Source organism: Bubalus bubalis, chromosome 15 (assembly GCF_019923935.1).
Source record: "Bubalus bubalis isolate 160015118507 breed Murrah chromosome 15, NDDB_SH_1, whole genome shotgun sequence".
NCBI classification, from domain to species: domain Eukaryota; kingdom Metazoa; phylum Chordata; class Mammalia; order Artiodactyla; family Bovidae; genus Bubalus; species Bubalus bubalis.
Window position 1 is genome coordinate 68,314,601 of NC_059171.1, and position 21,650 is coordinate 68,336,250.

Genomic DNA, 21,650 nt, shown 5'->3' on the forward strand with positions numbered 1-21,650 from the left:
GCTTGTCCAAAATGATGCTATAAATTGATAAAAACATGAGGGGCTCAGGGTATTTGCTCCCTACTGAAGCGAATCCTCAATTTGGGGACTTAGGCTGGTCAGGAAACATAATCCTAGGTCTGAAGACTTGGGTGCAGACATATTTGTGGGAGGCAAGAGCCATTATTTTGCCTAGCACATCATCTTAGCATGTGGCATCACGGGACAGTTAGTTATTTGCTAAAATGTTAGTTTATCTATTTATAAATTTTAGTTTCTTATATGTGCATACATACATACCCACACAAACATATATGTTGATATTTAGTTAGTTATGACACACAGGGCATGTCTTATTGCAGGTCAATAGCCAGAAAGGCTGAAAAATACTGTTCTAAAGCAAGGAAGAAAAACCTTGGTGAGTTTAAGAAAATAAATATAGTCTGATGAGGTTAGAGTATACCTTGAAGTGGAGGGGCAGTGATCAAGAAGAGAAGTCAACAACATAAGCAGAGGCCAGGTTGTATAGGCCAACAGGCAATGCAAGGAAGTTAGATCTCATTCTAAGAACTAACGGATGCAAATCAGCTGCACAGTCTGATATACATTTTTATTTATTTTTTAAAAAATCTTTTGGCTGCCTCACACGGCATGCAGAATATTAGTTTCCTGATCAGGGATCAAATCTGTGCCCCCGGCATTGACAGCACAGAGTCTTAACCACTGGACAACCAGGGAAGTCCCTGATTTACATTTTTAAAAGAAGGATAATTTTGGATACCTTTCACTACTACCTTTCTACTGTTTGTTCAAGTTCATAGACTGGATTCTAGAATTTGCCAAGCTAATCCAATAACCAAGGGCTTTGCAGGGAATTAGAATGTTTGTAATAGGGACTTCCCTGATGGTCCAGTAGTTAAGATTCCATGAGCTTCGACTGTAGGGGGCATGGGTCATGGGGCAGTTAGTTTCTAGTCAGGGAACTAAGATCCTGCATGCTGCATGGCAGAGCCAAAAAAAAAAAAAAAAGAAAGAATATTTATAACAGAATAAGACTGGTAAACCACTGAAATAAATTCTTGGAGATACCAATGAGACTAGCTCAGGTGGTGAAAAAAATAAAACACTCATAGAAACTCAAACACAATCTATTAATTTTTACCTTTGAGTAAGCAAATATTTTCAAACACTTGAGAATTGTTGGTATTACTGTAAATTGGCACCATCTTTTATAGAGTGCTACATGGTTGTTCCTATCAAAATTTAAATTTTGCATGATGTTTAAGCCAGAAATTTCCCTTCAATAATTATATCCTTTAGAAATATTCACATATATGCCAAAAACAGGTGTAGCAAGATGTTTGCAGACCATTTAAAAATAGGAAAAACACGGGTATTAATGGGCAGGAAATGGCAACCCACTCCAGTATTCTTGCCTGGAGAATACCAGGGACAGAGGAGCCTGGTGGGCTGCTTTCTATGGGGTCGCACAGAGTCGGACACGACTGAAGCGACTTCGCAGCAGCAGCAGCAGCAGCAGCATGACACATTCAGAGATGATCTGATTTTTTAAAAACTGGGAAACTGGGGAAATATATGAAGATAAGCATGTCTGAATGTTCACAGAAAAAAGTCTACAAGAAACACATAATATACTTTATATTAATAATCCTTGGTTAGAGGTGGAATAGGGTGAGAAAACGCAATGGGGGTTATCCTTCACTTCTACTTTATATGCTCTGGTATTTAAACTTCTTTTATATTAAGCACATACATTTTAAAATGTAAAGTAAAAAAATTACATTAACAAAAATATTCACAGGCTTTAAAGGGCAGGCAGAGAGAGGCATTAACTAGGGAGGTAGAAAGTGCCATAGCTTTGTGATGATGGCAATGCCCAGAGCGGTTGTCAGGTTGGGTAGAAACCAGAGTCAGATGAACTTGGCTTGGTGTGTGTGTGTGTGTACACGTATATTTATAATATTCTCCCAAACACCTGGGCCAGATGGTTTTAACTATTATAAAACCAAATGCTACAGTGCCTCTGACCATCTTAACTCTGATTATATTTGTTTGGCTGAACCTGCTTCAGAGTGAAATTCATCTGTGAGATGTTGGAATTGAGTCATGAACACTGGACAAAATAGGAAATGGGAAAATGGATAATGGCAGTGACCAATCCCTGAGCATTGATGTTCCTACCAGGACCACTTCTGGGTGATTTATGTATATTACTGCTAACTCCATAACCCTGCTGGGTAGGTGACATATTATGCCCACTTTACAAATGAATACAGTGCAGCTTCCCAATCTGGAGGAGGTCATCTGCACAGGTGGTATAGCAAGGGAGGTGCTGGGGTGTCAGCCCAGGCTTAACTCCAACCACGTTCAATGTTTTCCTGAGTGCTTCTCAGCTCCCTTGAAACAGAGAAAGAGGAGGCTCAGTGTTGACCATGTTGGAACTGCTGGGCTACGCCTGACTTCAGCTGGATGGCAGTGCTAAAGATAAGGGGATACTTTTACTACAGTGAACTGAATATGCTTCCAGAGGTTTTGATAATGTTCCCTAGTTGACTGAAATCTATATTAGCACTATGCAAAAGAAAAAAAGGCATTTTGTTCTCAAAACACCTCCCCCTACCCTCACTCTAGCCACAGACCGACAGATGTGTGTTTTACTCCTAAAATAAAGGATTGATGAGATGGGAGGATGATGCCAGAAATTTTTCTCTGATAATACCTCCTCCTACCTGCTTAAGTCTCCCCAGGAAACCTATCATGGACCTTCTCCACTCTGCCATGTGGGATTAGCTGCCAGAGCCCCTGCCCTCCAGGGCTATAATTCCTGATCCCAGCTGGTCCTACGTCACACTTTAAGCACAAAATATTGCATTCATTGCTGGCTGGTCCGTTTTCCTCAGCAGAACGTGGGCAGGCACCTGTAGCATAGGGTTGTCACTACATTCCTCTTTCTAGTCCTAGAGAGCAGTGCATTGCCTGGTAGTCCCCCCAAAATACTTAAAGTGAGCACAGTTCCAGCCAGGAATGTCATTTGGAAGGGCAAAGAAAGTAGAAGGGCCCAGCAGAGAAGTGTCTCTAAAGGTTTGAAAAGAGCAGCGGAAAATAGTCCAATTCTTAGCTTGAGAGGAAAGAAATAACAAATATGTCTTGTGTAAAACTCCTTTGTATGATACTATGATGGTGGATGCATTTGTCAAAACCAATGAATGTACAACACGAAGAGTGAAAACTAGTTAAACTGTGGTTGATAGTGATGAGTCAATGTTGGTTCATCCATTGTAACAGAGGCACCACTCTGATACCCTTGTTGATAGAAGGGGAGGCTGTGTGGTTAGGAGAGAGGTTATATCAGAACTCTATGCTTTCCACTGAATTTTTCCATGAATCTAAAACAACTCAAAAAAAAAGTCTATTAGCATTTTTTTAAGTAGTGAAATAGATGTCAGCACAAAGAACTGCCAACCTGTGATGCTTTATGGCTTTGTGAACAACCTTGTTCTTTCTGAAATATAAAAAGAAATAGACCCCATTAAAATAAAGTAGAATAAATCATGCCTATCCATAGAAATACAGAATTTTCTCACAAGTATGATGTATTGGCCAAGAGTAGAGCCAGGTAGCAAACAGAAATGTATTCAAGTGTGTGTGTGTGTGTGTGTGTGTGTGTGTGTGTGTTTGGGTGGGGGTTGGGGGAAATCAGTGTTCATAAAGCAAAAACAAAAATTCTAAACACTTGTTCCAAAATAAAGGAGATATGGATTAATTTATTTCTATCACCATCTTTTTCCTTATCCATGACCCAGATTTGAATTTCCAGTGTTAAAGATCGTAACAAAATTTGCCAATTCTCAAGCAAAAGTTTTGTGTACAGTTCCTGCTTTTCACAATAAAAGCACTCCTTGAAATTCTCCCATCTTATCATTATTAGGGCTTCCCTTGTGGCTCAGCTGGTAAAGAATCCACATTCAATGCAGGAGACCTGGGTTCGATCCCTGGGTTGGGAAGATTCCCTGGAGAAGGGAAAGGCTACCCACTCTAGTATTCTGGTCTGGAGAATTTCATGGACTGTATAGTTCATGGGGTTGCAAACAGTCAGACACAACTGAGTGACTTTGACTTTCACTTTATCATTATTAACTTTTTTACATATATATATTAATTTTTTCTATGAATGAGGTTTAGGGTTATCCCCAAGAAGCAGTATTAATTAGTATTAATTACAATTAATTAAGTAGATCAACTAACAACTACTATAACCATCTCCAAGGATAAAGTTGTACTTGGAATCTTGTCATAGACTCCTGCTGGAGTTTGGTACCTCACACACAGAAACATGGATCCAGGGTCCTAGAGGGCAGAAAAACTTCCTCAAGGTCACTTATTTTTAACAGAGCTATCCATGGCAGAGCCAACTAAGTGTTCTATATGGACTTGATTTACTTGGCCTCATGTTTCAGACTGAGGTCAAGTCACACAGGCCTGTTTCTGGCTGAACTGCTGTGTGGCCTTGCCAAGTTAGGTTCTTCTTTAAGCCACCTTGACTTATTTAAAAATTAGTGCCTCCAACATAGAGCTTTTTCATTAGCTTACATCAAAGGGAGTGCTTCAGTCAAAGGGAGTCACACAGATGGGCAGAGAGAAGAGGGGCAGTTTGAGGAGTTTTCACAGTGCCCAGCCACAAGGAGGGAGGCGAAATGATGGGCTGGCCAACATTCACCATAGCCTTGTCACTGTGATGCAGGACAGGAATGGAAACTTCCTCTTGGCTGAGAGTTGCCTCTCCTCTTTTTCCTGCCTCTTTTTGCCTCCAGTGTCACCGCCTCCCGAGCTGCTACAACAAGAGTGAAAATTTATGTGCTATTCAGATTCTGCTGCATGCTAAAAGCTGCAGCAGAAGAAGGTGCCTTGCGTTCCTCCGGGGTAAGGACGGAGGAGTGGCCCAGGGGTGGGAGTGATCAGATGATCTCTTGGTGGAGGAGCCGCAGCCTGGGGCTTTGAAGACCAGCATTCCTGTTCCCAGGCCACAACTGTAAGTAGGTCGTGTCTGACTCTATGGACTGTAGCCCGTCAGGCTCCTCAGTCCATGGGATTCTCCAGGCAAGAATCCTAGAGCGGGCCGCCACTTCCTTCTCCAACGGATATTCCTGACCCAGGGATTAAACCTGTGTCTCCTGCATTGCACGTGGATTCTTTACTGCTGGGCCACCAAGGAAATCTTCCCGGCCACCAGCAGTCATTTATTAGCCATGTGTCCATGTACAAATCACCTCATTTTCCTAAACTTGTTTCAACTGTTAAATGAAGATATTAGCATCTGTCCAGAAAGGCTATTGTGATTATTAAAATAGAGCCGAGCAGGCAGGGTGACCTCACCATTGTCCATATTATTACTGCAATCTCTCTTCTTATCTCCTCTTGGCTCTCCAGCACCTTAAAAATTCTCAGAAAATACTTGTTGAATTAATGAGTAAACATATAACATGTAGAAACATGTTAAATGGTTCATTTACTAAAGATCAAAGCTCAAGAAATACTTCAAACACTATAGCAGTAGCTAAACGACTAATGGCTTAACTAGAGTCATTTCTTTCTCTTACCAGTTTCTTTGTATTTAGTTAAGAAATTCTCCAAGAGTAAAGGGAAGACTTCTCTCCTCTAGACAGTAATTTTATTTTGAATAAACTTTTGGATACCTATAATATCCCAGATTTTCTCTAGTTAATCTCAGTAGCTTCTGATCTGGGCTTTATGTGCACTGTTAACTTATATTATACAAGTAGGAAATAGCAACCCACTCCAGCATTCTTGCCTGTAAAATTCCATGGGCAGAGGAGCCTGGTAGGCTACATACAGTCCATGGGGTCACAAAGAGTTGGACACAACTGAGCACATATTATGTGCCCATATTATATTTATCATATATTAATTGTTATTTTAAAAGTAAAATTGATATTCAGAGAGGTAGGTGAATTGACCAAAGCGATAAATCACACTGTTGTTGGTGTTCAGTTGTTAAGTTGTGTCTGACTCTTTGCTACCCCATGGACTGCAGCACCCCAGGCTTCTCTATCCTTCACGATCTCCAGAGTTTGCTCAAATTCATGTTCATTAAGTCAGTGATGGTATCTAACCATCTTATCTTCTGTTGACCCCTTCTCCTGTTGCCTTTGATCTTTCCCAGCATGAGGGTCTTTTCTAATGAGTTGGCTGTTTGCATCAGGTGGCCAAGTATTGGAGCTTCAGCTTCAGCATCAGTCCTTCCAGTGAATTTTCAGGGTTGATTGCCTTTAGGATTGACTACTTTGATCTCCTTGCAGTTCTAGGAACTCTCAAGAGTCTTCTTCAGCACTACAATTCCAAAACATCATTTTTTTGGAGCTCAGCCTTCTTTATAGTCCAACTCTCACATCTGTGCATGACTACTGGAAAACCACAGCTTTGACCATACCTTTGTAGACAAAGTGATATCTGTGCTTAATATGCTGCCTAGGTTTGTCATAACTTTCTTTCCTTCCAAGGAGCAAGTGTCTTTTAATTTCATGGTTGTAGTCATCGTCCACAGTAGTTTTGGAGTCCAAGAAAATAAAATAAAGCCATACTGCCAATAGGAAGAAACTGTTTCCAAGGGGATGCCTAATTTCTGCCAAGACTACCAGCAGAGCCATAAATAGAGAAACTCCGGTAGCTTGACTATTAAGCCTTAACCACCATTTGATCCCCTGGGCCTAAGATCAGACCTTCTGCCTCCTTAGCCTAACAACTGAGAAGGCTCAAAGTTCTCAGGTTAAAAAGAATGCACAGAAAATTGATACTCCAACCTTGGGAGTTAATTACATTGCTGCACAAGTCTCCTAAAAGAAAAGAGCAGAGAGTTCATCTTTTGAGTTATTATGGCCACACTAGACAAGGCAGGAGAGACTGTATTATAGTAGTGGCTTGTGTTGGTGCACTATACAGAAGAACCTCTTTCTCAATCACGGCACCAAGGCTTCGACATGCAGGATGTACAGCCTCTTGCGCCCACTTACCTCTGCCTCCAGCTAGCCTGGCCTGGCCACTTCTTTCATTTGCACTATGCAAAGACCCGAATTCAAATTCCACATCATTACCTACCTGGCAGTATGAGCCATCAGTAGTATGAGCAGCACAGCCTCTAGTTCTGGGAGGTGGGAGGAGAGTCACATTTGCTCTCCCTGTTTAATCCATCCTAAAAGCCTCTGCTACTTTACCTCTCCAAAACCACAGTCCTGACATCACCTCGAGATAACAAGGCTTTCTAGTCTAGTACTTCCCTAGTGGCTCAGATGGTAAAGAATCTGCCTGCAATGCAGGAGACTGGGGTTTGATCCTTGAGTTGGGAAGGTCCCCTGGAGAAGGAAATGGCAACCCACTCTAGTATTCTCACCTGGGAAATCCCATGGACAGAGGAGCCTAGCGGGCTATAGTCCATGGGGTCACAGAGTTAGACACGACTGAGCAACTCAGTTTTCCAGTCTAGCAAATCCCAACCTCCAAATTCATTCATTCACTCAACACACAGTTTCTCTGCCTGTTCCTGTGTTAAGTGTCAGATACACTGAATTAGACAACAGGTTGCAGAAAGGAACCCCAAGAAGAAATGGCTATCACTGGAGCATGAAGCAAAGACATTTTGAGAGCACTCAATGTTCATTTATTCATTCCCCATTCTTCTTCCCTGAAATAATATAATCTGTGTGCACTCCAAAGCACCTGGCTTTCTCCTCCACCTCTTCCAAAGTTCAGCATAAATTCACCTTCAGGAAGCCTTCCTGACTTGATGGAGAGAGATCCTCTTTGAACACCCAGCACATTTTTCACTCCACCTATCACATTTCTAAATTCCCTCTAGTAAAGTGTTTTTTTTTGGTAGTAAGTAGTTTTAGAAAGTAAATTACGTGAGGACAGACATCATGGATCTGGTTTATATGTTAGGCAATGGAATTTAGGAGGCTCCCACTTAAATGCTGTTGTCATGGTTCAGTTGCTAAGTCACGTCCCATTCTTTGTGACCCCATGCTGTATAGCACACCAGGCCTCCCTGTCCTCCACAATCTCCCAGTTTGCTCAAACTCATGTCCATTGAGTCAGGGATGCCATCCAACCATCTCATCCTCTGTTGCCAGTTAAGTGCTTCATGAATATTAGTTGTATTAGTTACATCCTTTCCTCTATCATCATTGTACTTTCAGGGCTTTAATCTGACTTCTCCAATTTCTTTGAGCACTCGAGTTAACACCTACACACATATGCTTTACTTGAATACTGACCAACTGTCCGTGATCACAGGGCCACCTTTCATTATATTTGCTCTGTATGTATGAAATTTTATTTCCCCTTAGAAACAAGCTAGATGGCACAGCGGTAAAGAATCTGCCTGTCGACAGGAGATGCAGGAGAGACAGGTTCAATCCCCGAATGGGGAAGGAGGAAATGGCAACCCACTCCAGTATTCTTGCCTGGGAAGTTCCAGGAAAGAGAAGCCTGGCGAGCTAGTCTATGAGGTCAAAAAGAGTCAGACACGACTCAGCATACAAAATTACTAGAAACAAGATCAGGGGATTATCTAAGGTTTTGTCTGTAAACTTTTTATGTTCCATTATCTCATCTAAGGCTCAGCATCACGGAGACCTGCATACTCAGTGCCTTGCTGTGATTGCAAATACAGACACTAATCTTTTTTGCATCTACTCTGCAGATAAAAGTGCTATATATGTTTAATAAGTAGTTTTTCCAGGAAATTCAATAAAAGGAAATAAAAGCCCTTTTGCACACTTTAAGGGCCTGTTCATTTCGGAGGTCCTTTAAAACACTTTCAAACATGTCATTTTCCTACATTAAGCAAACTAAATCCACTTAAGGGAAACATGAACAGCAGCCTCCACCAAAAATACCCCAAAACTGATGCACACTCCACATCAGGCTCCCCTCCCTTCACTTTCTCGTGCAATAAGAACTTTGATCAATTAAGGACTACTGCTCCAAGGAAAAACGGTCCCACTACTGCTTGAGCTTTCGATAACCTTCACCACTCAATAATCTTCCTATCTAAAACCCTCATGGAAGCCCATTGATAGAGCCCAGATTTTTGAGCCTCACAGGACTGTGGTAGGGGCTTCAGGTGCTGGCCTAAAGATCACTGCTGGTCTCCTGCACGCCAGTCCCAGAGGCCACATCTGCTCCCTATCTACTGCTGACACCCGCATCCTTTATCATGTCAACAGGGCACATCTGCCTGTTTTCTGTAATTAAAATCACTCAGCCAACACATTCTCTGGGATTCTGAAACCACCTAAGACACAACATGGTCACTGATTTTATTACTGAACCTTCCCCAACATAGATTCCAAAATGTGAGTGTGGTTTCCAGCAAAGTTTGCACTGATTCTGAAAAATCAATGTGTATTGAAAATTTACGTTTACGAGGAGGCTCATGAACAAGGAGCCTAGAAGCAATGGGTGATTAATTCTCACATGGTAAATGCAGGGAGGGTTTTCAGTCATTAAATGAATTCATCAAAATATTTACTGAGCAATGCAAAAATTGCAGTTAAGCTGAGGAGCTTGGCTTTGGACCAAAAAAAAAAAGGGGGGGGGGCAGGAAAAAAGTACACAAAAAGAAAAAAATAGAAATAAATGTAGTTAATACTAATAGGTGGTTTATTGGAAACCCTCAGAGCATTTTTCAAAAGGATTTGACAGATTTTATTGTAATGAGACATAGTGAGGAAGAAATGGTTTAAAAGATGTCATCAATCTTTTTATTTAACTAAGCACTTGCCCTTCATTTTGAAGGAAATGATACAGTTTCAAATCGGAACCTCCTTCTCAAGAAGTGGTTTGAGAACATAACATTGATTTAACATATAATTGTCAACAAAAATGAAGTTTACACAATTCACTAGGAAATAAAATGCATGTGGAATTTATCAAGTTAACTGATATAATTCTCCATGGGTTACAGGTATTATCAGTAAGAACAAGACAATATAATGAAAAGTCGAATAAACCAATTGTTTAGATACCTTGATTAAAAAAAAAAAACTCACAAATAAAACATAACTTCCCAAACAAACCCTTTCAATGATCATGACACAACAGATTTTATTCTAATTTCAAAAAAAAAAAAAAGTTAGATAATCACATAATATCAAGTCTTCAACACAGTGGATTCCATTCTAAGGGGAAAAAAAAATAGAGGAAACAAGTAGTCCTTAAATTTTTTTCATTATCCATATTATATGTTGTAGAAAATTAAAGTTTTGCTTCCAAAAATATGTTTCCGTGTTGTTGACTGGTGCTATTAGGGACAGAAGCACCAAAGACATGAGAAATGTAACCACTGAAGTATTATTTTTTCATAAAAATTAAAAATTTCCATAAAGGTCTGGAGTAAAGTCTTCTGCTACGTGTGTTAGTGCTATAAAGTCATTTTAAATTAAATGTGGAATAAAAGCTACAAAAAGTATGAGTTCTTTCAATATAAAAAGTTGTGTAGCTGAAGTTGTGGGCTCCTTTGCTATACATAAGCAGTCTCAATAAAATATTTGCTTAAGTAAGAAAATAGAATTTGTCTGATTACATTTAGCATCCGTTCCAGTTGAGTGTCTTGCTTATCCCTGCCAGAGCTTCTGAAGAACATGAGAATCAATATTCCTTGCCTTCAAAGAGCATCTGTAATTCACAGTACAGAACAGTTCTAGAGTCTTAGTCCTAAGGAGAAACAAAAATTAAATATATATATATATATATATTTTAAAGTGCCAGATGTAGCCATTGTCTGGACATTCAAAACTCTTATCCACATCTTCAAGAAAGATGCCAACAGTTGATTCGATCCCCTTTCTTTGCAACTTCCACTGGCTGGTTGATGCTTTACTTTAACTATGACAACCCTAATAAAACTTCCAACAGAATCACAGTTCCAAAAGCATTATGTACGTACTTCACATCTCTGTTGCTCTGTAAAAACACATGAAAAAGCCGCATCCGAAGATCTCTTAACTCTTCTAGCTCATTTTCAAGTCCTGTTATCAAAAACCTCTTCCTGAGAGGCAGAATTGCTACTACAGATGTGGATTATATAGGAGTTCTTCCTTCAAGTTGAGATTTCTCACAAAGCTGCAACAAAGAGTCATTGCGATCCCTGTGCCTGATGACATTCACTTTCCACTGAGGGTTGAAAGAGGGAGACAGAGATCCGAGAGTGGATGCGAGCTGGCCCAGAGCTGCTAGACCAGTGCTGTTCTGTTCTTCCCTCCTGCTGCCTACACAATGGTCATTACGTTCAACTTTCCCTTGACTGTGTTCAACACAAAAGACAGTTCAAATCTAATAGGCTCTCCTAAATGTCTTTACCCATTTTACCTTGCTCCGCTTTTCCACAAGCAAAAGAAAACAAACACAAAGCTGTGAGATTATTAAAGAAGGAAACTGGATTAACATTTTCAACAGGACACGGATGTTTCTCCCAAGTCCTGGACCAGAGCTGAGTGTGGTTCATCTTTAACAGTCAAAGTGATAGGACATGTCTGGGGATTCCTGTGAAAACAGGCAACATAGCCTACGCCCTTGTAATTAAATGAATTCATGTTGTGGTGCTATGAAGGTCTAGGCTTTTAAAACTTATGGCCTCGACTTCCTAAGTTTGAAAAAAAATGTAAGAGTACAAGGAAATCCTTCAAGTTTTGCTGCCTTGATTTAAAGATCTCCAGGCAGGATGCCTGAGGATGGCCATGGCTGTATCACTTAAATATGGATCATTCAAATATGACCCTACGCTAACGGTAAAAACTGAGTCACAAAATAACTGTATAGTCCACGGGATCACAAAGTGACTGAGCAACTGAGCTCAGTGACATGACTGAGGGACTTTCACTTACATATTGTATCAAGTGTGGCTAGCAATACCTTATCATTGAAATATGCCTCAGGCCAAAAATTTGACCTCAGGCAAAACAGGAATAAAGGGGGTGAGACAAAAGATAAAGGGTAAAAAAAATTCACAGGACCACCACCAAAGCCTTAAATTAAGAAAACAAGTTACCTTCACTATACCAGAAGGGGGTCGGCGTGGGGATTGACAGGAAATTGACCTGAGGATGAACATGGCCACGCAGGTTTAATTAGATCAGAGACACAAAGGGCTTTTCCCTCCTTTGATGACAAACACAGCAGCTCTTAAGTGCCTACAATAGCAGGCTATAAACAAAGGCGGCAAAACAGAACCAGAATAGAATCCTTCCCTTAGCTGGCCTGTGACAACGATTTACTTGAAACCTGGGAACCGGTGGGCCGCTCAGGAGATTCAGCCAGAAGCCAGCTCCAAAAGACAAATCGCTGGGGGATGGGGCGGGCTGAGGTAGCCAAGTCTTTGTTTTGCAGCCCAAGATTACTCAACTATTTGTTACACTTCACAGGGGGTTGTTTGGTTTCAGTCTGCAGATCCCAGACCTGGTCCAGGTTTCACCAGCCTTGCACCCCAGGAAAACCATAAAATTGCTCCTCGGGGAGTGGCGGGGGTGGAAGCACACCACAAACCTGCTCTGGCCTTACTATACAGGGCATCCTCCAAACTCAGGGTAGGAGGGGAAGCGGGCAGAAGGCAGCGGCAGGCATTGGCATTCCGAACTTGTCTCCATCCCCAAATTCAGAAGAGCTGATTTTTAGACCCAAGTCCAGCAGGGATTCAAGTGTCTGGCAAGTCCACAGTTTGCCTCACCTCGGGAAAAGAAGGCGGATTGAGCCAGTGGGCAAAAGGCCGAGAAGCGCCCCCGGCCAAAGTGCTCCTACCTGCTCCCTCTTCCTCCTCCGTCCAAGATAACAAACTCAAGCCACAGCTGGCTGCGCTTTGCGCCAACTCTCCGTTTTCCAAATGGCCCAGGAGCCCAGATGGGGCCCAGAAGGTGGTGGAGGAAGGAGGGAGAGGCGGGAGCGGGCACGGGCGGCGGCTGCTGCAAACAGCTCCTCAGCTCCCCCCTCAGTGCACCACCGTTTCTCGGTCCTCCTCCTCCTCCCGGCCGGGCGCGGGGAGGCGCCCGGGAGGCGGCGTAGTCCGCGCAGCGTCGCTGTCGCCCTCGTCCGGCTCGACGGGGTGCAGGTGCGTGGCCAGCTCCTGCAGGACCGCGGTGCGCCCGATCTGGTCGTTGCGCCGCTTCTCCATGATCAGGTCCTCCAGGCTCTGGAACTCGAGCGTGTGGCTGCGCTGCGCAGAGAGCTGGATTTGCAGCCGATAGGGCTGCTTGCCGATGCGCAGCTCGCCGCCGATCTTGAACTCGCGCTTGCCGTAGCGGCACCAGGCGGCGAAGCTCTCCGAGTTGCGCCAGCTCAGCTCGCGTTCCTTGGCGCCCACGTGCGCTAGCGCGTTGCGCACCACAGCGCTGGGGCTCAGCGGTTTGTAGCGGTACAAATCGTTCACCACGCGGCCGCGCCGACCCTGGCTCGCGTCCGTCAGGAAGCTGTTGCTCACCTCTAGTCGGTGCAAATGCACTACCTGGAAGTTGCCCACGTAGACTGCCCAGTGTGGGTACTGCGCCTGCGACACGAACTCCACCAGATCACCAGGCCTGCACTTGTTGAGCAGGTTCTCGGGCGTGTAGGTGCTCAGGGCCGCAGAACCCGGCGAGAAGCTTTTCTGGTAGATGCATTCATCGCGGTAGAACACGGAGCACTCCACTTCGTGCAGCCGCGGGTCATAGGGTTGCGGCGGGGGCAGCGACGGCCCGTCCCCGCCGTCCGGCCCCTGGGGCGGCGGCTGCGGCTCCATGTCCTCGTCGTCATTGGAGAAGATGTAGGAGACCCCGATGCGGGGCCCATCGTCCCGATCCACGCCCGTCGGGTCGGCGGTGGGCACTTCTTTGTAACTTAGGTGGGTCAGTTTCTCCACCTGGTTGCCCATCACGCTGCGGGCACACGTTCACGCCGCCGGCAGAGGAGAAAGTGAAACCACCACTAGGGTCATTGGCACCGGTCCCCGGACAGGGGTTGAGACCACCTGTTGGGAGAGGAAGGCAAGGAAGCCGTGTAGGAGGCGCTCCTCCGTGATATGGGCGATCTGTTCTTAAAGACGAGAAAGAAAAACTGGGGGCCGGGCACCTGGAGTCATTTTACGGGGAAATGTCAGATGCAGCGAGCTTTCTCTCTCACTTTTCTGCCTTCAGGGCGACAGTCACAGAAGGCCGGGCAACTCCAGCTCGCCCCTGCCCCCAGCCCTTGACCTCGCCCGGGCAGAAGCCCATTGCATCAGCGACTCCTACTGTTTCCGCCAAGGCCCTGCCTGCCAATATCAAGCAGGAAGGGGGAAAAGAAACTTTACTCCAAATCCCCTTTCCTATCCTCCCCCCGCCCCCCACCCCTTCATCTCAGGGTCCTAAGTCGATTCCAGAGACGTCCCCGCCCCCCCTCCATCGCTAAGGAAACCGGCGAGGATCCCGCAGCGCAGCCCGGACAGGTGAGCCGCCCTACCTGGCTCACCTGCGGCGCTTCCTGCTACCGTCTTGCCCGCCCCTCCCCCGCGCACCCGCCCTCCGGCTCGGGTTACTTGCGCAAACTCACCCGCCTAGAAGTGGAGGCCGTGGGGAATTGGGAGCCCCCCGCCCCCTACCCCGCCGCACCCTGAGACTTCTAGGGCGAGTTTGCAGGTGTGGGCTCCGCAGTCTCTCCTCTCCCGGCGCCGGCGACTGCGAGGCTGGGCGGGAGGGAGCAGAGCATGTCTTGCCCCCCGCGGCTACGTAGAGCCTCAAGACTTGAAGGCGGGGAGCGACGCCTCTTCACGCCGCACCCCTTCCCTCCTGCTGGGGCTGCTTCACCCCCTCAACCGGATCTCGCGGGGGGGGGGGAGGAGGTGGGGTTCTCCAGAAGAAGGAGAAGGAAGCAGCCTCGGTGCCCGGCGGCGGCAGCTCCCGCTCGGGCCGGGCGAGCAACAAGCGCCGGAGCGGGAGGGACGGGATTGTAGATCCGGCTCCGGGCTCCCAGAGCGGGAGCGCAGCCCCTAGCATTTAAAGAGACAGGCGCTCGCTCCCAGAGCTCGGGTCTTTCTCGCACGGTGCTGAGCCTCCGGCATCCCCGCCTCCGCCCCGCCCACCCAGGCCGCGGGGCTCCGCCCAGGCCACGCCCCCGCGTCCGAGCGGGTTTAAATCCCGCTGGTAAATAACCGGAAGGCTTGAGTGGGCTGGCAGTCTTGGCGCGCTTGTGTGCACCTAAGTAATGGGGACCTTTCTTACCTTCTTAGAGTAAGACCTGTAGTGGAGTCCGCGCTGCTTACTCCGGTCATGTTTTTCGGATCTGTGAGCTTTAAAATGAAGTTGGAAAGCAATGGCCACCTGCCAGTTTAGAGAGAAGAGTTTGGTGTTTGTTCTGCCTCTTCATCCCCAGAGTACCTGAAGAGGGAGGAACAGTCAAGCCACTAGAAAGCAAACAGACTTTTGCTTCTTTCTTTTCTTCCCTAGAATCAATTTCTTGCCAAAGGTCACAAAATAATTTTTACTAGGACAACTGGAGAAGTATTTCTGTTTAGAGATATTTCCAGAATAAGTCCTATGAAACTTTCAGGTAGGAAAAAAAAAAAAAAATCTCAGAAAGGAAACAAAGCAGAAAGAAGACTTGGCTAGGGACTTAATTCCAAGACCTAGGCTGTTACTAATGTCCTTCTAAGTTAGTACAAAGTAGATTTTTCATAACCTCCATTGTTGTTTTGAGAATTACTGGTTCATCCAGCGGATAGTGAAAGAGGGCATTCAGCTCTGGTGGTTTATCTTGTGGGTAGAGGATGTAGGAATTGCCTAATTGTCTTTAAATTAAGGACATATTAGCAGAGGCCCTCAGTGAATGTATTTCCTTCCTGCTAACTTACAGAAGGAAGTGACAGGAGGCCAGTACTGCCTGTTAACCTAAACTAGGAGGATACTTCCTCTCTCTCCCCTCCAGGTTGGTTTTGTTTCTTATATCTAAGATGAAAGTTACCAGAGTGTTTTGTTTTTTTAATAATGGATCAGATTGGGTGGTGGAGGGTTGACACTAAACAGACTTTCACTGAAACACCCAGAGTAATTCTTGGTGGAATTAAGAATGCAACTCAAGACCTCCTCTTTGCTTTCCATCACTGTTTATTTTGACTCAGTTTTTCCAGGTAACACAATTATTTATTCAGTGTGTATTCCGACCAGTGGAAACAGGAGTATACTAACACTGCTGCGATCTTTTTTAGTTTGGAGTGTGGAGGAGGAGAAATCAGTCGACTTATGTACTTTTTTGAACACCAGCAATCAGTATTGGCAGGGCGGTGATGGGAGTTAGTCCTTCAGCAAGTCTGAGATCACAGTATAAGTTAGACCAAAACCAGACTTCTGTGCGTCTGCTGTGTAGATTAAGTTTTTTCTGACCAGCCTCAGGCATGTGTGACCAGGTGAGTCCCCTCCCTGGACTTTTTGATAACACATGCTCTGGGAGGTGCTGTTTTACCTGAATAGTATTTGCCACCACCATAAGAGCTCATGTAAATACCTATTTTACAAGGGAGGAGGGAGAGGGAGTGTTAGACAATGAGAACCAATGGCCAGTCGTCTCATGTCTGTTAGACCGTGAAACCTCTGCTGCCATCAGCTATGGTAGGCCACTTTGTCCCTGGTACTAGGTAGGCTCCCTGATGGTGGGAGAATCCACAGAAGGACACAGTAGTATGGTTGTTTGCTACCAGCACCCCAGGGCACAGATCTAATGAGTCACTAAGCAACACCTAGTTGTCCAGGTGTCTAGCCTATTACCTTGATGAGCTCTGTTCACAACAGTGACTCAACAACAGTTCTTCTGTTTTGTTTTTTTAAATAATAAGGGGTCCAATTACTGGACTTTACATAAAGCATTGTTTAAACCTTAAGGGAAGCAAAACAATATTCTTGACATAACCTGAATATAAAACATTATTTGCGTTTTAAGATACAATCATCTTGAATAAAGACTTGAAAACTTCAATCGATTTTTTAACAAGTACTGATAGACGGTTTTATCATCAAAATAGATATTCAATAAATTCCAAAGTACATAGAACCATCCCAAAGTAATGAACTGATATTACTGTATTTCAACCATGCATTTCTAGTTTATTTTTTATTTGAGTATAATTGCTTTAAAATGTTGTGCTAGTTTCTGCTGTAAAACAAAGTGAATTAGCTAGATACATATACTCCTTCCTCTCTCCCACCCCTCCCATCCCACCCCTCAACAACAGTTCTTGAATTGATCAGCTATAAAGTCTCAGAGGGAACAGGTTCTGAGTTATCTTTATATCCCGATACCTGGCACTCAGTAAGTGCTCGGTAAATGCTTGACGGATGCTTGAGGGGAATTCTTGGACATATCAATAGCCTGTTTCCTGTTTAGCTTCTTCCATAAATGCCTGGTTAGGACCTCTATCTGATCCCCAAGGGCTCTTGGTCAGAGGTTGCAGAATGGCTCCCAGACTTGCTTTGCTCATCTCAAATGCTTGTTTAATAAACTTAATTAATCGATAATTTGGAGACTTGTGAAATCTCACCTAAAAATTCAGAGTTCTAGATTCACTGGAAAGTGTCAGTGATATGAGACCATTGGGCCCGCATTCCAGGACAGCAACAAAAAGCTAGAGCTGAGCAGAAATTGCCTTTGAGAGGAGACGTAGCCTCCAGGTGGCCCCAGTCTCTGTCCTGTTCATCTCGCTTCCTGGTGCCTTGACTGGCCCTGGGAACCTCTGCTGGCCAGCACTGCCGTCCAGTTTTATGCTGTACATTGTGTCACTTGATTGTATGTAATTCAGCACTTGAACACATAGCATCTGGTGTTATCCTTTAATTCATGTATTTAAAATGTCTTTTCTAAAAAGAGCTTAATTCAAACTATATTTTTGGAAAATCTGTTAGGTACCTGTTAGTCTTAAACACCATTCATTTATTCTACAAGTATAATAGGCACTGCGTTAGGTTTTGCAGGTATTCATGTCCCCATGAGATACACAGACTCCTTAGGACATTATAAAATGTACTACAGGACAGGAAAGTAGAGGATGCTCAGGGGAGGTTTCAAGGCATGCAGATACAAAGGTGAATGTTAAAGTGCCTGCCATCAGGAGCTTGCGCTAGCGAGGGTGACCAGCCCTAAAATCAACAATGGCATCTACCACTGAGTGACCTATTCATTCTGTTATAAAGGACAATTCAATTTAAAGAAGCTAAGTGACTTCTTCCAGCTGGTAAGTAGGACCATCTCACAAGCCTGCTTGATTTCAAGCCCCATGCTCATAACCTCTTTGTTTTAAATAGGGACAAATACATTATTCAATATTTAAAAATATCTGAGTGCCTGGCTTTACTGGGCTCCAGAGATAAAGCCATGGACACAGTAGACAAAGTCCTTTCTCTTAATGGCTTTTCCATGTTGATGGGAGGAGACAATTGACAAGTTCAAGTAAATATGTATTCATTTCTGAGAGAGATAAAGGCCATCAAAAAATAGACTAGGGTGATGGGTTTGAGTAACTGTGGCTACAGAGAGGGTGGGTGTTGGGATGGGGAGGTGGGAGGGCCTTTGGATAAAATGGTCAGAGGTACACTCCTGAAGAAGTGAAACTTGAGCTGGGACCTAAAGGATGAGAAGGAGGTGGCCTTGGCATTCCTCCATGAGGAGCACCAAGAGCAGAGGAATTGGAGCGTTGAGGAAAAAAGGTTGCAGCTAGAGCATGGTTGGCTTCCCATGTGGCTCAGTGGTAGTCACCTGCCAGTGTAGGAGACTTGGGTTCAATCCCTGGGTCAGGAGGATCCCCCAGAGAAGGAAATGGCAACACGCTCTAGTATTCTTGCCTGGGAAATCCCATGGACAGAGGAGCCTGAACAACAGTAATAGAGCACCGTCAGTGAGAAGGTCTGTGATGGGTGCAGTTAGAGCTGTGGGAAAGCTTTGGGGGTTTAGGGTTGTCACTGGCTGCCCTATGGGAAGTGGACCGTACAGCAATGAGAGAGGAAGCAGGTCCTATATGGGGAGGAAAGGCCTTCCAGCAGATGGAGCCTAGTGAACAAAGGGTGAAGCCCCCACGGCACCTTCCTCAAGAGCAGCCATAAAGTAACTTGAGCTAGATTTCAATTCTCAGCCATCCTGTGGCTTCATCTTCCCTCACCAGTGACCCAAGTATCACATTCCACACACTTCCGAGGAGGAGGAGGAGGCACTCAATAAAAGCAAGCTGTGTCAAATGCCAGTTAGTCATTCTCACAGTATTCCTGTCCTGAGCCAAGGGGAACAATCGAGAATTGTTTCTACTTGACAAGTTTCCCTGGAGTAGGAAATGGCAACCTACTCCAGTATTCCTTCCTGGAAAATCCCATAGACAGAGGAGCCGAGTGGGTAACAGTCCATGGGGTCGCAAAGAGTCAGACACGACTAAGCGACTAAACAACGACAGCCTGACAAGGCATCAGCCTCCCTGATGCTGCAAGTGTGGTGGTTGGTATCGATTTAAATGGCCCGGTCCAAGAACACACAAAACAAGAGCAGGAGGGCAGTTATCTGACGAGGCTGTCTGGAACTCTGTTGCAAAGGCTGAGCCCCAGGTTCCTGGCAGCCACAGATAGCTGAGTTTGCTGGAAAACAGGTTCCTCCACACCTTCCTTGAGTTGGAAAACATCCAGACTTCCCTGTGCCTCTGACCCTCTGCTGGGGTTTTGTTGAGACATAGGAGGTGAGTGGTAGCAGAGTAAAAACATATGACCTGGGTTGACGTGCTGTTTGCTAGGTTCTCACACCTGCTCTCGGCCTCCTCTACCGGTCTCTAAAATGGGACTCGTGTTACTGTTTTACCTCAGTTGGGAATCCTTATGTGAGACAGTGTATGTGGAAGCGTCTGGAAAATCCTAAAGGCCATGTAGATGCCACATGTTATTTAAAGCCACCAAGCCCTAGATTAGAGGCATGTTAGGGCCAGATGATTTAAATATGGGGAGCCAAAGGATAGATAACCATTTGTTATGGGTATCAACTTACTAAATCTCCAGTGTGTGCTTAGTTGCTCAATTGTGTCTGACTCTTTGTGACCCCATGGATTGTAGCCCACCAGGCTCCTCTGTCCATGGGGATTCTCCAGCCAAGAATACTGGAGTAGGTTGCCATGCCTTCCTCCAGGGGATCTTCCCAACCCAGGGAGCAAACCCAGGTCTCCCTCATAGAAGGCAGAGCCACCAGGGAAGCCCACATCTCCAATACCAGTACTAAATCTCCAAACCAATGCTGCCCTTTACCAATCCTGTCCTTCTACAGATAGCAAGTCAATGAAGGGGCTTCCCAGGTGGCACTAGTGGTAAAGAATCCACCTGCCAATGCAGGAGACCAAGAGACACAAATTGGATCCTTGGGTTGGGAAGACCCCCTGAAGAAGGAAATGGCAACCCACTCCAGTATTCGTGCCTGGAAAATCCTGTGGACAGATGAGCCTGGTGGGCTACTGTCCATGGGGTCGCGGAGTCGTACACGACTGAGCACACACAGCACAGAAGATAGAAATACAAAGGCCAGGGCTAGGAATACTATGGATTGTAAGTGGGAGAAGCTGGATACAAATCCAAATCTGGCTGGCTTCAAGCCCATAGTTTTCACACCACACCAAGTTGCCTAAGGAGGACGACGAGCGTATGTGTTGTTCATCCAGATGCTGGCCAGTCTGAGGACCAGGGGGGCTGATGTATCTTCCAGGTGTAGAGTGACCAACTTTCCTAGTTTGTCCTGGTTTAGCACTGAAAGCCCCACATTCTCAGCAAACTGGGCCGCTTGGCTGCTCTACCTTAGTGCTCCCTATCCTAGTCATTGCTTTCTCTGCCCCAGAGGGGAGGCAGAAATGTTGCTGAGGGGGACCAAGGAAAGAAGAGGGGGGAACGGAGAGTCAGGTGTTTTAGTCCAGACCTCACTCTAAGGGCCGCCATCCCCAACAAGGTTATACATATAGCAGCTATGCAAACTGGGGCATCCTATAAAAGAGACGATAAATGTGACAATCTGCTTTGGGCATTCATTATTTTTCTTGTTTTTTTTTTTTACTTGGATTCTTTCCAAGAGTGAGGGCAGGGCCTGTCTTCCCTTTAAGAGGACTGGCCTGCAGCCGCTCCCTCTTTCTTCACCCCCGTCCCCCAGCCTGCCTGACTTAGACTTTAAAACCTGCAGAAAGAGTTTTGCGCATTGGCTGCATGATTCCTCCATCTTTAAAGAAGGGAGCACAGAGGCTGCTGAGTGTCATCCTTTATCTTGACTTCTGCATTTTATTGCCTTTCCCCCTTTGTATCCCTAGGACAGGCTGTCTCTAGCAGGCTGGGTCAGAGCTAGTCTGCCCTGTGGGTTAGGGTGTGGAGGAGATGCCTTGAGAAGGGGTCAGGGACTGTCACCCACCCCAAACCATCAGCTCTCCCTGCATTAATCCTGTGCCTAAATGGTGAGAAAGCTTTTAACCCTTTCCTGGAAGAGGGTTCACCAGTTGGAAAAATACCAAGGCTTGTCCCTCCTGGAAGCTGGCTGTTTTAGGATGCCCCTGATATCATCCGGTTGATGATGAACCGGAGTTTGATTTGTGCTCAGGAGTCTGAGCTTGTAGCTGGGCTCCTGCAGAAGCCTCATGAAAGATGCAT

At 45.1% G+C, this 21,650-nt stretch overlaps 1 protein-coding gene across 2 annotated transcripts; it reads right to left on the minus strand.

The window, feature by feature from the left end:
• Positions 1 to 9,655: 9,655 nt before the first annotated feature.
• On the minus strand, positions 9,656 to 15,062 carry LRATD2 (LRAT domain containing 2). Of its 2 annotated transcripts, none has more exons than XM_006074650.4 (2): positions 14,572 to 15,062; positions 9,656 to 14,011 (listed from the first exon to the last, which is right to left on the minus strand). In XM_006074650.4, the coding sequence occupies exon 2, from the start codon at positions 13,913 to 13,915 to the stop codon at positions 12,998 to 13,000; it is 918 nt and encodes a 305-aa protein (XP_006074712.1). In that variant the 5' UTR covers positions 13,916 to 14,011; positions 14,572 to 15,062; the 3' UTR covers positions 9,656 to 12,997. The 2 variants fall into 2 exon arrangements, with proteins under 2 accessions (XP_006074712.1, XP_044784758.1); XM_044928823.2 differs by having other exon boundaries at positions 9,656 to 14,293.
• Between the last annotated feature and the right edge of the window lie 6,588 nt (positions 15,063 to 21,650).